Source organism: Rutilus rutilus (assembly GCF_951802725.1).
Source record: "Rutilus rutilus genome assembly, chromosome: 8".
NCBI classification, from domain to species: Eukaryota; Metazoa; Chordata; class Actinopteri; order Cypriniformes; family Leuciscidae; genus Rutilus; species Rutilus rutilus.
The window spans coordinates 5461660-5477543 of NC_140222.1; the positions used below are offsets into that span (position 1 = coordinate 5461660).

Below are 15884 nucleotides of genomic sequence, written 5' to 3' on the forward strand. Positions count from 1 at the left end.
TCACTGCACTCGATTACGGTGATTTGCTCTATAGAAATGCGCCTGATTGATGTTTGTCTTTGTTGGATACTGTCTACCATAATGCATTAAGATTTGTGACTGGATGTAAGGCATCAGTACATCATTGTGCCTTGTACAAAATGACAAACTGGCCCTCATTGTCAGTGAGGAGGCATATACATTGGCTTATTTTTATTTATAAGTCTATGCTGGATATGCTTCCATCTTATCTTTGCTCCTATATGTCACGTAATATCAGTTCTTATAATTTACGCTCTGGTAACCTGTACTTGTTATCTGTACCTACGGTTCGTACAGAGCTTGGTAAGAAGGCTTTTAGTTATGCAGCCCCGGCCACCTGGAACACACTACACACTGATTTGCAATTGCGAACTCTGATTTCTTTTGGTGAATTTAAACAATGCATGAAAGTTTTGGAAATAGATGCCAAAAATTGTTGTCACTGTTTTTAAAATAACTAAATCGTTTTAAACCTTTTAAATCGTTCTTACTTTTAAGTAGTCTTATGTTGTTTGTTGTATCTTGAGGATCTTGTTTAAATGTTTCTTGTTGTTGTGCGTATGCTTGGTGATCATATTTGTAACTATGCACTGTTAATATGCTGCCATTTTGGCCAGGTCTCTCTTGAAAAAGAGGTTTTAAATCTCAATGAGATCATCTGGTTAAATAAAGGTTAAATAAATAAAAATAAAAAACTCTGAGATGCAACCTCATCTTTACACCACTGATCGAGCGTGCATACCGTTTGTGATCTCACTCCTCTCCGGTCGTGCTCTTCAGTGGACTCAAGCGCTATGGCAAGCTGAAATTCCCGTTACTAAGCCAATGTCTGCATTTCTAAGACATTTAAAAAAAAGGCTTCATCGTCCACTCGATCCGTCCATGATCAACTTTTTGACCTTCGACAAGGTAAACAATCGGTGGGTTCCTACACCTTGCACTTCCGTACACTCGCAGTGGCAAGTGGATGGAATGAAACGGCTCTTCTCACAGCCTATCGTCAAGGTTTAGATCCTGAGATTCGTCAACTAATGGTTGTTCACGATGATAATATGGGATTAGAGAACTTCATCCAGAAATCTATCCGAGTTGCCCAACGACTTACTGCTTGCTCATCATTCCAACCCGCTTTGCATCCTCCGCCTCAGGTACCATCTGCCGCCCTTCCAACACCAGAACCCATGCAGGTAGATACTTACCATCTTACACCGGCGGAGCGTCAAAGGAGGTGGTTAAATTATCTATGTTTGTACTGTGGGGGAGAAGGACATATCATTTCCAACTGTCCCTTTCGACCTCCATGCCCAGCGGTGAGTACCATCCAACTTTCTCAGAAAATTGCATCTCTGACCCATACCACAGTAACCCTTGTAACGTCCCTTTCAACTGTTCCAGCACAAGCTCTCATCGATTCCGGCTCAGCGAGTAACTTCATCTCCCACAACCTCCTACAAAGGCTCAATGTCAAGAGAAAACGCTGTCCGCAGAACCTAGAGATTCACACCATCCAGGGTAAGCCGCTGGGTTGTGGTCGTATCTGTCACTTCTCCCCACCATGATGCTCCGCATCGGCTGCCTACATTCCGAGGACATCTCGTTCTTGGTGTTGGAAGGATCCACCGTGGACATCATCCTGGGACGCCCGTGGATGCTCCAACACGAACCGCTGATCAACTGGAATACTGGTGAGATTCTTCAGTGGGGCAGATCCTGTCGCCTAGCCTGCCTAACGCCTGTGATCAAAGTTCTCCATCACCAACACTCCCCATCGACTGCCAGCAGGCAAACTGGTTCCACTGCCAATTCCTCATCGCCCATGGTCCCACCTGGGAATCGACTTCATGACCGATCTTGAGCCGGCCAACTTTATCGTGTGGAGCTATGTCTACCGAGGTGGGTAATACATCACACACATGATCATAGAACATTCACATGTACATTTTGTATTCTGTTATCAACCATAAACCGTAACAGGGGGTGGGTGGATGAAGCTAGCAAATATTACCGCTTATAAATTATCTTAGTTATAGCCTAACCTACCCCCAATGGGACTGTGATTGCCAAGTTTAGCTTATCATCGTGCAGACAAAACTCACATTGCATTCTTTTATAATGTAGACGAGATAAATTATAGTTTACAATGACTGTGTTTTACCTGTTATTATTGAACAATTGTAGATCATAAAGGAGTTATTCGACCTAAGTATAAACAATTTACGCCCATTCATTTTCCTTTACTACAACATCAAACGTTAGCCTAATAAATTAGCTCCTGACGGTAGACTACACAATGATTCATTTAATGATAATATTACAGGATTCAACTTCGAATTCGGCCTCGTCAGAATTCACCCCTCAGGCGATAGGAACCAGAAGTGCTAAAGCTAAACCTCTAAGGCTGAGGGCACCAAGGAGCGGCACAAGACCCAAGGACCTCGAACCTGATGTCCAGAGCAGGCTGATGGAACTGCAGTACAAACGGACAGATGAGACAAAGGTTTGTTTGTGATCAGACAACATTAATCTTACAGTTAGTTTTTGTCTGAAGATATATGTATCTAATAAAACAAATAATGTGTTGTAGGAGAAAATTCATTCTCTGGAGCCTGGCCAGAAGGATGTACTCCTTGAGAAAGTACTCACTAGACTACCTGGGTTGATGTTTGACATCTTGTCCCTAATGGAGGTAACACAACAACCAGACCCTGACCCAGAAGGACTTCACTGGTGCGTGTGTGGCCATTGTCGGGATATGGCAACAGACATCGAGAGGGTCTGCTGTTGCCAAACACCAGAGCACTGCATCAGTAACATGGCATACATGGCGTACTATATATTAGACGAGGGGGTGTTGCGCCTGGCCCGTGGAGCTTGGAATTACATTTTTGCCATAAATGATCACCAGGAGCCAGGGGAGGAGCAGCGACAGTATAGACATTCAGCCTACCGCCAGTTTGTGCTGGGGCAGCATGGCCGCCTTGGAATAGGGAACAGGGTGGTCATCCCAAGCTGTTGCATCTGGAAAATTAGAGACCAAGGGGTCAGTACATGGGATTTAGGGTGACATGTCATGTTTGAATTTGCTGAATTGAACATCTTTTATTGTAAATAGTTATTTCAAACTTACAATATTTTATTGTACATTTGAATAGAGACAGTTTTTTCGTTGAATGTGTTTATTTGTAGAATAAAAAAAAAAAAAAAAAAAAAAAAAAGTCCATAATTGAAACTATTTACACTTTGAAAATTGTAAGAGGAAATAGTGTCAGTCCTCTTGTGGGTGCAGTGTCCCCTCGTGACACATGTTTTTGGATGAGCTCTGATGTGGGTGGTGGTGGCTGTGCAGAGGAAAGCAAACCAAGTCGCCTTGGATCGTCTGCCCTTAGAGTGGTCTTGCGAGGAAGGCCGGTCCCACTCTTCAGCCTCCTACCAAGAATGGCCTTCTGGAGGTCAGGGATGTACTTGTATTCCTTTTCTCCTTGACTGTATACACAGCCCCGTTTTTGGATTTTTTATTGTACGATCAATCAATTTTCTTTTGTACCTGAAGGGCAGTTTGTAATATGCTGAGTCACAAAAGTCACAAAAGTTTGAACAAAAATATATATAACATGGCAAGGTGTATTTTAAAAAAAAAACATATTATTATAGTAAGTACCTACATTTTGTGGCCATCCTTGTTTCGAGCTGGCATGCGTTGATTGTGCAGATTATAATCAATCGCAGCCAGCAGTGTCCTGGTCTTGTAGACAAATGGGGTGTACGACATGCGCTTAGATGCGTAGAGCAGAATATGATTTTGGAAGCTCTCCAAATCCGACGTCGTCCTGTAAAGTGTGTTTGGGGCAGAATAATTGAAGTTAGATTATCTCAGCTCTCACCACACGTTTACAAATCTACTGTGACCCTTTCCTTATGTCCAAATGAAATAAGGACCTCAGCTCAGTATGTCAAATATCTCATTTGATAAGGAAATAAATGACTATTGCTTGAGTGCACAATTAAAAACATTGGAAATGTTAAAGTGAGAGCAGATGATTACCTGAAGTTTAGGAACTTTTTCACCTGGTTCAGCCATCTCTTATCGAATACAATTGCAGCCAGGGCCTGGTGGGCTGCTGAACCTGTAAACGCATCATATTATGAGTGAAATGAGTGCAGTCATGTAGGGAATTCATTTTTACAGGTCTATTTCTTATATGGTCACCTTGCTCCATCCAAGGCTTGTTTTGGCTGCCTGACAGCAACCGGTTGGCCAGAAATGTTCGTTGCGGACATGATGCATCACACCAACCCACATCAACTGCAAGAAAAAGTACAATACATACAACTAAAAACCAATCTGCCACAAACTTTCTTTTTTTTTTACACTAAAAAAACTCTACTCTCAAACATACCTTGAATTGCTCCTCTGTGGAGGCCTGTTTGCTGCAGTACCAAAAGTGGTTGACAATGTCCCGGGTCCAGACCTGAATTTGCCCTTTCACTGCTCCAGCCTGAGCATCCATGCACATCAATAGCAGTGTCAAAATCCAGCTATAAACAAACTCTGCTTTTGCCATGATGTTACAGGTAAAACGTTGGTCCATATGGAATTGTTGAGAGTCTCCTGGCAGTATGATAGTGTGGATGGAAACATACCTTTCGGAGCCTTTTGCTAAGACTTTTAGCAGCATGCCAAATGTCAAGTGAATGCTGTAAACCCCATGCTTTATATCGTCCACGTTCAGGATCTGTGAATAACAAAAAAAATTGACACAACTACGATATGAAAGTCAAGACTTCAAATAATACAACACATAAGTTCTGCTTACTCAGTAATGCGGTGATCTGTGATCAGTAACCACTTCTTTTATTGTGACATTTGGGAGCAGAGCATCCATGGTGGGGAATGAAGCACTCCTTCTCCATGATCACCGAGTTGCGACTACTCTCCCTTTTGTCAACAGAAACGATGTGGACGATATCTCTAGAGTCTTGCTCAATTGTTGTATATGTGCAATACTGAGCACAGTGTCCTGAAGCATAAGCACAGTTGTCAGCATATGAACTATGTTTATCACACAAAATAAACGTATGCACTCAGAACTTACCAGGAGAGTCCATTTGGCCATCTCCTACAGCCAATTGAACAAAAGGTGTTAGAATCTAGAAGGTCTCAGATTGAATATAAGTCTTGGCTAAGCATAGATTTCTAAGTAATTGATGTTGATGAAGACACAAAAGTATGCCTCACCTAGGACTACAATATGGTCCTTTTGGCGCATACGCTCCATGACTTTGGCATTGATGTTGTCCCAGAATTCTTGGACATGCTCTATGCAGTATGCATCTTGGATACGGTAGTATGTTGATTCTGTAACCATCCCCATGGCCATGAACTTGAAAAGCAAAGCTACTTTTCTGTAGTTGTTGCCAGACAGGAGTATATTTGTGGACAGCATGAAGTCACCACCCTGCATGTCAAACTTTAACATTGGCTGTGAGTTCCACTTCCACTGGCTGTGTCCAAAGGGGTATAGCTAATGTAATGGGGAAAAAAATGTGCGACCAAATGTGCTGTGTCTATGCAAGCCTTCACACATTTAATGGCTACAATCAGCAGACCCTGAAAGTCATCCTCCCCAATGCCTTTTGATGTGAAGTTGGGATCTAAATTACATGTACATTCACATTGTCCACCACCATCTTACCCATTCCAAAACTGCTCCAGTCCCCCAAGGTTTCAGGGTCACCTGAAATGGTGGAACACCAGGACATGGAACACCAGACAGTCTGTCCATGTGTTTGCACTTCTTGATGGGTAGTTTCAGGTGCCGAGCGGGTTGAAGGAGATTATCATTGTAGGTAATGTTGGCGCATTTACCAACCAGGTCTTCCTCTGTAGTTACTCTCTGCTGGTCCAGAACAGATTCTGATTCTGATGCCTCTACAGGACTATCAGATACTCCAAAATCAAACACTGCTTCATCCACACTGATTTCAGGAAGCTTGTCTGTTTTGGCACCAACAGTTCTTTGTGAAGAGACAAAATATGTATGCATTGATCACCACATCAAATTCCTAATAACTATTACATAATCAGTTTAATCACTGGTACGAGCAGGCCACCATCTAGTTTACTACCAACAAGGACATTTTATCTCAAATGAAGAAATGGGACAAAATCCTCATCGGAGCTGTCCCCATCTTCCAAGCCCAAATTACTTGGGTGAGCCCAAAAATCATCCATGACAATGCTGTGAATTAAACATGTATAAACACCTTAGAATGGTTGTATAAATCAGTGGATCTAAATGAAACACAATGTACATTACTTGCTACGTATTCCTCAAATCATTCACCGCCTCTTCATCTGGTGAATCTTGGTTTTCGTGTTTACTAATATCCAGGGAGTGCATGCTGCAAGCATAACAATAAACACATGACCAACTAAATAAACAGGTGGATAGTAAACAGAAAAGATACATATCAACCCAAATCAAATACAAATACAGTACAACACAGAATGAGCAAGCTCACCTGGATTCCAAAACCTCAATTTCTCCCTCTCTAACCAGTGGTTGAACACCAAGCTCATGGGCATTCATTTCTCTGATTGAAAAGATGAACAAACCATCAATAAGTTTCTGCAATATCGACGATGTCTGAAATAGTAGTGCTTTGGGCGAAAAAACGTACAGGTCACAATCCGACTCCTTGCCGATACTCGACACTACTGGTTGTGGTGGTCTGGACTGGCCCTTGCGTGGCATGGACGTTGTCGCTTGCCAGCGCTTGTAGCCACAACAAAATCGAGAGGTCAGGCATCACCTTTACACAATGTGTAAATTTTCTACACAATGTAAAACTGAACAGACATTGAGGACTAGTGCTAATCCATTACAAAATCTGATGCTTCGCTTCGAGTTAGTCTAGTTAGGAGACACGTATTTTTGACCTAGGCTAAAACACGAATGCAGAGACACATCCAGGATCAGGGTTATTACCCTAGGTTATTATGTAGCACTATAAGGCCCAAGGTAAAATGTAAATATGACAATAGTTGTCTGGCAAGTTTGCCACATAGATAACTGTTAGCAGCAACCCAATACAACAGCTACCAATCTACGTACTCAAAACAAGCACGTTGGCTCGCTAGCCAGCCAGCTACCACAGACGGTCATGGATTGAACACATTTATAAACACTAACAAGAATAAGGAATAAACAGAAAACAAAGACATACTTACAATTGCATTAGCAGAAACGCCAGGTCAGCATCTGTTTTGCATGCTTCACTTTACCAGCTCTCGCCACTCAGTGAACACACGACCAATGGTCCATCGTCGCTTGTTATCATAGCTAGTATTGAGGGAGGCGTGTGTGTTTATGTCGAATTGCCGTAAAGCAGTTCGTGTTTGCGCTCGTTCTCGCTTCTCACGAGACTTCCAATTTTTATCTTACCGGGACGTTAGTCCCCATGTTGCAAGGTTGGTTTTCCACCTGGGGACACTGGGGGGAGCGGGGAAAGTCATCAATTTCACCAGAACAGGTTGTTTAACCATGATTTCTAGACGGTTTTATTAAGTTAAAATAGTTGCCAAGTTCACCTCTAATGTCGGTGATTACCTCGCCCTACCTACCTTGCCTTTATTCAAGCGTCCTGGGCCAAGGCCTTTGAACGATTGCCATTCCGCAATTATAAGCAGAGTGATTGGACTGGTTTCTAGCGACGCAGTACGAGTGAGCCGTATCTATAGTACGTTCAGTCGGTTAACAGGAACGAGTACTGCGTAACTTGCCTTGCTATCATGCTGCACTCTTCAGTCGAATGCTCGCATTATATAGAGAGGTAGTGTTAAAATATTTTCTCTATTCTATAGAAAACAATTGTAGAAGTAGTTTGAATACTATACAAGCCATATGTGTTTTTAAGGCCTATGTGACTGTGACTATAAAGATCAACAAGAGAAGTGTGCAGCCACAGAGCAGTTTTTGCTTAGCCAGGGATTTTCCAGGAAACAACAGGTGATGTGAAAGATTAAGATCATTGTTAAGAGGTGTCACGTGAGAGACTGTTGAGAGGAGAAACAGTCAAAACAGTCAGCTTCCACAGTTATTAACATCGCACATCTAACAAAGTTTTCATATTTAATATCTAATTTTAAAATTATATATTTAATATTTAGTATGAATGTACATTTATAACAATATATGTTATGTTATATTACCTTGGCATTACATTACAAAAGAAAAGCTAGTAAACACTGCTGCGAGGATGTTTCTGAGGGAGTGACGGTTAATTTGACATCTTTCTCTCTTCTGACTGCTGTAATCAATCTCTCTATATTTTCCCATTTTGGAAAGTCGTGGAAACGCTATTGAATCAAATGAAAACTCAAAAAAATTATACTTGCTGTAGTCTTGCTGTTTTCATTTGAGCTCCATGAGATGAGGCCGTTTACTACCGTTTTCTGGTAACCGTTTTCTAAAAGCAATAAGGTACTTGAGGCGTGCTGTATTGTGAATATAGTCAAAGGCTATAGTCGTGTCTAACCACACCCTTCATTCATGAGGGTCTTATTCACAATACAGCACACTAATTGCTTACATATAATTACTATTCCTCCAGGGGGCGCTTGACATAATAAATGTAAGAAAACATGGAGAGACTCTTGAACCTTAGAGTGAGAAAGCTTTATTGCTAAAGGCAAGCAAACACAGAGTAAATATACAGCAGTCGTAGTAAATTGATATGTGTCTAGTAGAGAAATATAAACAAAAAAAGCCTTTCAAATTGTAATTTTTAAAAAATCTGACACTGAAAGAGAGAGCACAAGCACAAACAAACACTAGAAGAACAAGAACACACTTGAAGTTCAGTGTTCTGCTTTAGATTTCAATACTTTCTGAAAAAGATAAACATATAAAGGCATAAATTATTAAAACTCACAAATATATTTGAAAAATCGGTTTGTGAGAAATTACATCGATTAGGTACCTGATGTGTGAATATGTGCTTGATCTTTTTCAGCTCTTCTGGATCTGATGTCATAAACCACAATAATGACAGTAGCCACACCCACCAGAGCAGAGAGGACCAATCGGATCACAGCTTCAGTAGGACCACAACAGTTGTTCTCAGAGTCTGAGGAATAAAAACATCAAACTGAGATCAGCTCAGTCAATAATCTTTAATATAAAAAGTTTTCAGTCGTCACGGTCTGACCTTTACCATCAGATCAGACTGTGGCCCTCAGTTCATGTCTGCTCAATTTCAACAATTCTGTGAGGAAAATGACAGTCTACATGTGAAGACAAAACCAAAATGGGCACAGGCAAATGCTGAGGTGATGTGTCCAAATTAAAAGGCATATGAATGCTATCCATCCACTATCCATTTGGATATCCTCTGCTTCGTGACCGGATGCCCCTTGGTGCGGCCTCTGAAGCATACAAAAAGCTGTTCCATGTGTCTAAAAGAGGCAGAACGCTCTATGTATATTCTCAAAGCCCTGACAGGGCAGAGTAAATGCAGCTCTCGTTCATCCGCGGACGGGGGAAGTGCCGAGAGGGAGATGACCTGTGCTCTGAACGGAGTAGAGAGCACCTTAGGTACATCGCCATGCTTTGGTTTAAGGATGACTTTGCAGTCGTTTGGTCCAATATTCAATATTTTTAGTCAACGTGTCGGTTTACTATTGCCCACCTATTTATTTTTGGTCTCCCGTCTCAAACGGCTCACTGTAATTCACCTCCACACACCAGTCTGTGTGATGTGCATGCCCTGCTGGTTAATCTGCTATCCTCTTTCTTCCCCCTCCCCCCGCCTTCACTGCTTTGATATGAAAAATGGCGGAGGCAGGTGACGGTGCTTTCACACTGGGCTCATTTGCTGCGGTCCGAGCCCGAGCGCGATTGTTCCTGGTGCCCCCCGCAGCATTGGTCTGGTTTCACACTCAACTTAACTCTATCGAACCCTGGTGCGTTTGCTTGCATCTTACGTCATTGCCATGCACGCAAATGTAAACGCGAGCAGCATAGATGCGTGCCTGCCTGCTTTCAGCGCGATTCATTATTAGGCAGAGCTAAGTGGGGGAGCTATAAGCGTAGTAGGCTAGTCCAGACTCTCTCAATTCAAATTTATTGTTTTTTTTTTTATTTATTGTATAGCGCTTTTCACAATACATATCACTTCAAAGCAGCTTTAATGAACGTGCATGCATCTACTTTACAATTCAGAGTGATGTTATCAGTTATGCATTTCAGAAATGTACATAAACAAATTTACAGTTCCAGTTCCAGTATCAGAGCGGTCAGGGGAAAAGCGTATAGGAGAAGGCTGGGCCAGTCATGGGCCAGGGCATCCCTGCTCTTTGAAAAATAAGTTGGGGAGTGAGAGTTGTCTTCTGAGGCGAAGAGGGGACGTTGCTTTGAGATAACATGTCTGTACCTTGGTTCAGAGTGTGCCCATACAAGGAGGTGTTTCACCAGTTTGAACAGAAGTTTCAAGGTGAGCCTGCCCTGGCGATTTATGTAAGACACCACTGTCATGCTGTCCGATTGGACCAAGACGTGGTGTCCCTTCAGGTCTGGTAGGAAAGTCTGAAAGGCTCGACAGACTGCCAGCTTTTCCAGGCAGTTGATGTGTAGCCGACTTTCCTCGTTTGACCAGGAGCCAAAGGCTCCAACCTGTGTTGGAAGAGTAGGTCGAGACCACCTTCCTTCTGGTGACCGCTCCCAGCGCCACGCCAGACTAGAACCAATGAGGATTCCTCCAAGGGGCCAGGGCTGAGACACAGGCCTGGTTCTACTTGATACGTAGGCGTCCGTGATGCCAGGCATAGGCTGGTACTCGAGGTTTCAACCAGTACTGTATGGGCCGCATGCGCAGCGGGCCTAGCTGAAGTACTGGAGATGCTGAGGCCATGAGGCCCAGCATCCTCTGAAAAGACCTGACGGTGGGACAGGCTCCAATTTTGAAGGAGACCGCAGGCTGCTGAATGGTCAGAGCACGCTCTGACGTGACTGTGGCCCACATGTGGGTTGAGTCGAAGACTGTTCCCAGGAATGAAATCTGTTGGCTGGGGGACAGTGAGCTCTGAGTCCCAGGCACTTCAAGTGGCTGAGGAGCAAGGATCTGTGAGAGTTTAGCTCCGCCTCCGACTGGGCCAAAACAAGCCAGTCGTCGAGATAGTTCAGAATGTGGATTCCACATCTGTCACAGAGGGGAGAGGGGTTCCCCAGGAAATATCCATGCACTTCGTGAAAGTGTGAGGATTTCATGAAGGCGCGATTCAGGCATCTGAGGTCAAAGATGGGTCTGAGACCACCATCTTTCTTGGGGACGAGGAAGTAACGGCTGTAAAAGCTTGACTGGCTCTGTGCTGGCGGGACCGTTTCTATGGCTCCTTTCATCAGTAAATTCATCACCTCGGTGCGAAGGACGAGAGCTTCGCTGCTCCTTACTGAGGTGGGAACCCCACCGCTGAAGAGCGGTGGTCTGAGAGCGAATTGTAGAGCGTAACCTCAATTAATATCCCCAAAACCCATTCTGACACTCCGGGGATGGCCTCCCAGGCCTTGGCCCGCGTGGCAAGGGGTTCTATCAGGTCGAGCGCCAGGCCGCTGTGCAAGGGCCTGGGGCTCGTGTTAAGGGGAAGAGGAAAAGAGCTCTCTCTTTTTAGTATGTTTGTGTTTGCTATAACAGCATGGGAGCATGAAACTGACCAGGCCCAGAGGCTGCAACAAACACACTGTCTCCAGCACCGGGAACTGAACCGGGTGCTAGGAGGCATAAAAGAAGCTGTTTTGGGAGCCTTTGTTAGTTATATAAGCCTCATCTGACAGTCATGGAGGAAAACGTCATATATTAACGAGCTACTAGCATGCATTCAGCTGAGCGCTGTCAGTCCTGTGCTCACTTTCACATTGCACATAGAGCTGGGAAATCCCCTTGCTGCAGAGACGATGAGACACGCAGGAAATAGGCCGGCGTGAGCTCCCCTAGTCCCATTCAATCAGCATTGCGATTCCATTGTTTCTTTGTCTCATGTTAGAGAGAAAGGAAAACAATGTAGAACGAGGGGAGGAGCCTGCGAATGCATCGAGGCGAGACTCACGTTCTTCAATGAACACAGCACTCGTCTTCAATGAACACAGCTTGTGGGGCCGGAGCCGGCAAGTGACACGCTCAGATGTTTGGCATTTTACAGCAAACGCAGGTGAAAAATTGCTCTTTCAGAAGGAATATACTCCATGAGTCTCATCTAAGTCATAGAGCGTAGAGCTCGCTCTCGCAGCATGCGCAGCTCTGGGGATTTCCCTCTGCTGCAAAAAAAAGTAAGACATAAGCCGCTTTCCGACCAAGTAGTTCTAGGAACTTAGTTCTAGGAACTGTCCACTTCTAAACAGTTCTACCAGAAAGACTCGGGAGATAAAATGATATAACAAGAGTAAATTTATTTATAGCTCAGCAAGCATAGTCTTTGGCGTAGGCCCCATCCTTAGCAAGCAATGCGAGGGTAACGGAATCTGCAAATCCCGCCTGAAGATGAAGGCAGGGGCGCAGCCGACCCCCTGGAGGTAAAGGAAGGGACCATCCTGGTGGTGGTGGGGAGGATGGAGGGAAAGGACCATCTTGGAGGTGGTTGGGAAGGATGGAGGTAATTGGCGCCGTCAGTATCTGCGAACTCAGACGGATGTAAGTACCATTCTTTTATACTGAGAGTGTTAACACGTGATTGGTTAGAAGTGAGTTAATTCATGACGCGCTGATTGAGTCTTCCTGGCAGAACTTAACGCTAAGCTTACATTTCTAAGAACTACTCTCCCCCAAACTCGGTTTTGCTGTTTGCGTTGGCACTGGCCAAGTGGCCATAGGAACTGGTAGGAGGGGTAAGGGAGTGACGCAAGCACGGTGACTTTTATTTTGACGGCGCGACCCACCTTTATTTTGGCGGCGCTGAGAACGCCAGAGCAAACAATGCTCGCATTCTCTGTGTTAATTAGTTAGCGATCTGTCTAACAGTACTGTTTAATATCTTATTAGATAGAACTGTTATAGAAAGTAGACAGTATATGAAAAAAGGTTATTAGCCTATGCCGTGTGGTTGATGTCCAGTGTTGCTAGCTGGGCAGATAAACATAATCATGTTTGGCTTGGTCCCCTCAAAGTTGCGTTGGATTTTCTCTTCAGCATAAAGGTTTAGAGACCCATCTATCACTGTTTTCCATGTTTGTATAGTTAGTTTATGGAGTAAATATATAGGCTATAATCTGTGTGTTTACATTCTAGCTGTTTTAAAAATGGCGGGTGCTGGTGTTCCACGTGCGTTCGGTCATCAGCGTACACTAACGTCACGGATAGTTCCTATAGTGCTGGTTTAGACCCTACTCTGAAGTAGGACCCAAATTAGTTCCTACAAATGGAGTTCCTAGAACTAAAATCGTTCCTAGTTCCTGCGGTGCGAACACGCCGACATCCGGGTACTTTAGCCAATAGTTCTAGGAACTGTGAAAAGGTTCCTCCGGTTGGAAAGCGGCTATAGACCGACGTGAGCTCACTTAGACAGGGTTCCTACACATTTTCCATTTCAAAATTCCATACATTTCCAGACTCAAATTTCCAAATCTCTCTGTAGATTTTCAGACCATATTTAAAGTGCCCGTTATGCTTTTTCGAATATTCCCTTTCATGCAATGTGTAATGAAAACGAAAGAGCACGCGATAAATAAAGTTGTTATTTCTCAAAAGAAAGAATCGACTCTGAACCACCTAAACGAGTCGTCAGGAATTCGAATCTTACTTCCGTGACGGCTACGTCACTGGGTAACACATTTGCCTAATGCCTACCTATGTTTTATGTTGTCCGCCCGCAAACAACTTGACCTGCCCTCAAACACTGTAGCAGGTTCGTGTTGTGTATGTCGAGAAGCTGCTGTTTTCTGCTCTGAAAATTCTCTTTGTAAACCCTTTCAAAGGATGAGGATGTGAAGAGTCAGGTTAAAATTACCACAGCGATACAACAGTAGTATAACCTTTAGACGAATGCTTCTAAAATCTCCATGAGGTCTAAATGAGGTTTACACTTCTTTACTGTGTGTAATCGCTGAGGACTGAGGAAGCCTCCGGAGCTGAAGTTCAGTTATGGTAATGGGTGTTTAGCTTCTGACAGGTGCTGTAAGCGGTCAACCAATCACAACAGACTGGGCCGTCTGGCCAATCAGAGCAGAGCAGGCAGCGGAAAGGGGGGATTTAAAAAGACTGAATTCATCGGACGATTTGTTAGAGAATCTTTGAAAAATGTGGTGATGTACAATGTATATTATGTGAAAATTAAAGCATTTGTTGTTGGAGACCTCCAAAGCAAAATTTGTATTTTCACCCCCCAAAAAGGTTTTAAGACAGTTATTTATATCCTTTGCTGTAGTGTCAGTAGGAAATATAAGTTTACACTAACAAACTTTTATTTTGCCATTTGCCATGAGATTTTTATATGCATTAGGAGTCTGACAACAGCCGGTGCTCCACACGGAGGTCTGATCTCACCATCATCGAGTCCATCTGGGATTACATGAAGAAACAGAAAAAACTACTAAATCCAGAAGAACTTTGGCAACGTCTCCAAGACGCTTGAAGAAACCTTCCTACAAAGCTACCTGAAACGCTATCTGCAAGTGTACCTGGACAACAGCTGTTTGAAACACAAAGGGTGGTCACACCAAATATTGATTTGATTCAGTTAATAGAAGCTACTTGATAAATAAAATCTATTTATGGCATTATTTTGGAAAGCAAAATAATCAGGTCATACCGGCTCTTGTCACTCCTTGTGCATACAAAAATCTCACTGGATTATTACAATTAGTGGCAAAATGAATGTTTGGAAATGTAAGCTGGCACACTACAGCAAAATATATAAATAACTGGCTTAAAACAATTTTTGGGGGGGTGAAAATACTAAAGTGCCTAAGACTTTTGCACAGTAGTGTATATATACAGACTCTTGCATGCAGACAAGAAACCTTTTGTGCCCTCGAGAAACTATTCACATGCGCACAGTAATTTTTTGCATGCTTACAATTTACAATTACGCATTACAATTTCTAGTTTTATATACTATAACCTATGTTTTTTTTGCGTCCCTGCCAGCTTACTATGAAGAAAAAGTGAGCAAATATGCACATGAATTAATAGAAATATAAGCCCATTTGTTCAAAATTTGGCTTTCCTTAGGGTAATACCTCCAAAATCAAGGCCTAATGTCCAATTTAATGTATCCTTTGTGGCGGAGGAGAAACCATGACATGAAATGGGCTGATGGCACAATATGGCTGTGTGCATTGTCCTATTTGCCAAGTTCAAGGGTCTATCAAAAGACTGGTACTTAAAATTTTTTACAAAATTAAAAAAGTGGTAAAAATGTGGCTTTCATAAGGGCAGTACATTATATTTCAAGGCCTTAGGTCTAGTTTAACACGTACTCTATGGCAGCCAAGAAACCACACCGTGAAATGGGCTGATGGTGCAATAGGGGGCTCAGTGTGCATTGTCTATGCTAAGTTTAATGGTTTCTCATGCGCACACGAAAGTCTGCATATTTTTTTTTTTTGCAAAGATCCTTTTAGTGTCTCTGTAATACGGTGCTAAGAATATCATGAGAAGAAACCCAAAGCGCTTATAACCTGCTTTTTTGCATAATGTAAAAGTGCACCTTGAATTCAGTTCTGTTTGACAATCACTAAACAGCTGCCACGAAAACACACTTCTATGATAAATGTATGTTCATTAAGGGGGGGGTGAAATGCTATTTCATGCATACTGAGTTTTTTACACTGTTAAAGAGTTGGATTCCCATGCTAAACATGGACAAAGTTTCA

General features: G+C 43.0%; 1 protein-coding gene across 1 annotated transcript in view; it reads right to left on the minus strand.

Annotated features, from left to right (window-relative positions):
- Positions 1-8679: 8679 nt before the first annotated feature.
- LOC311294700 (major histocompatibility complex class I-related gene protein-like) overlaps positions 8680-15884 on the minus strand; it is a 34174-nt gene continuing 26969 nt past the window's right edge. The window contains exons 5-6 of the mRNA XM_084415713.1: positions 9004-9150; positions 8680-8911 (exon numbers count right to left, since the gene is read on the minus strand). Coding sequence (XP_084271839.1) covers positions 8895-8911; positions 9004-9150 — 164 coding nt within the window. The 3' untranslated portion in view covers positions 8680-8894. The remainder of the gene's footprint in view (positions 8912-9003; positions 9151-15884) is intronic.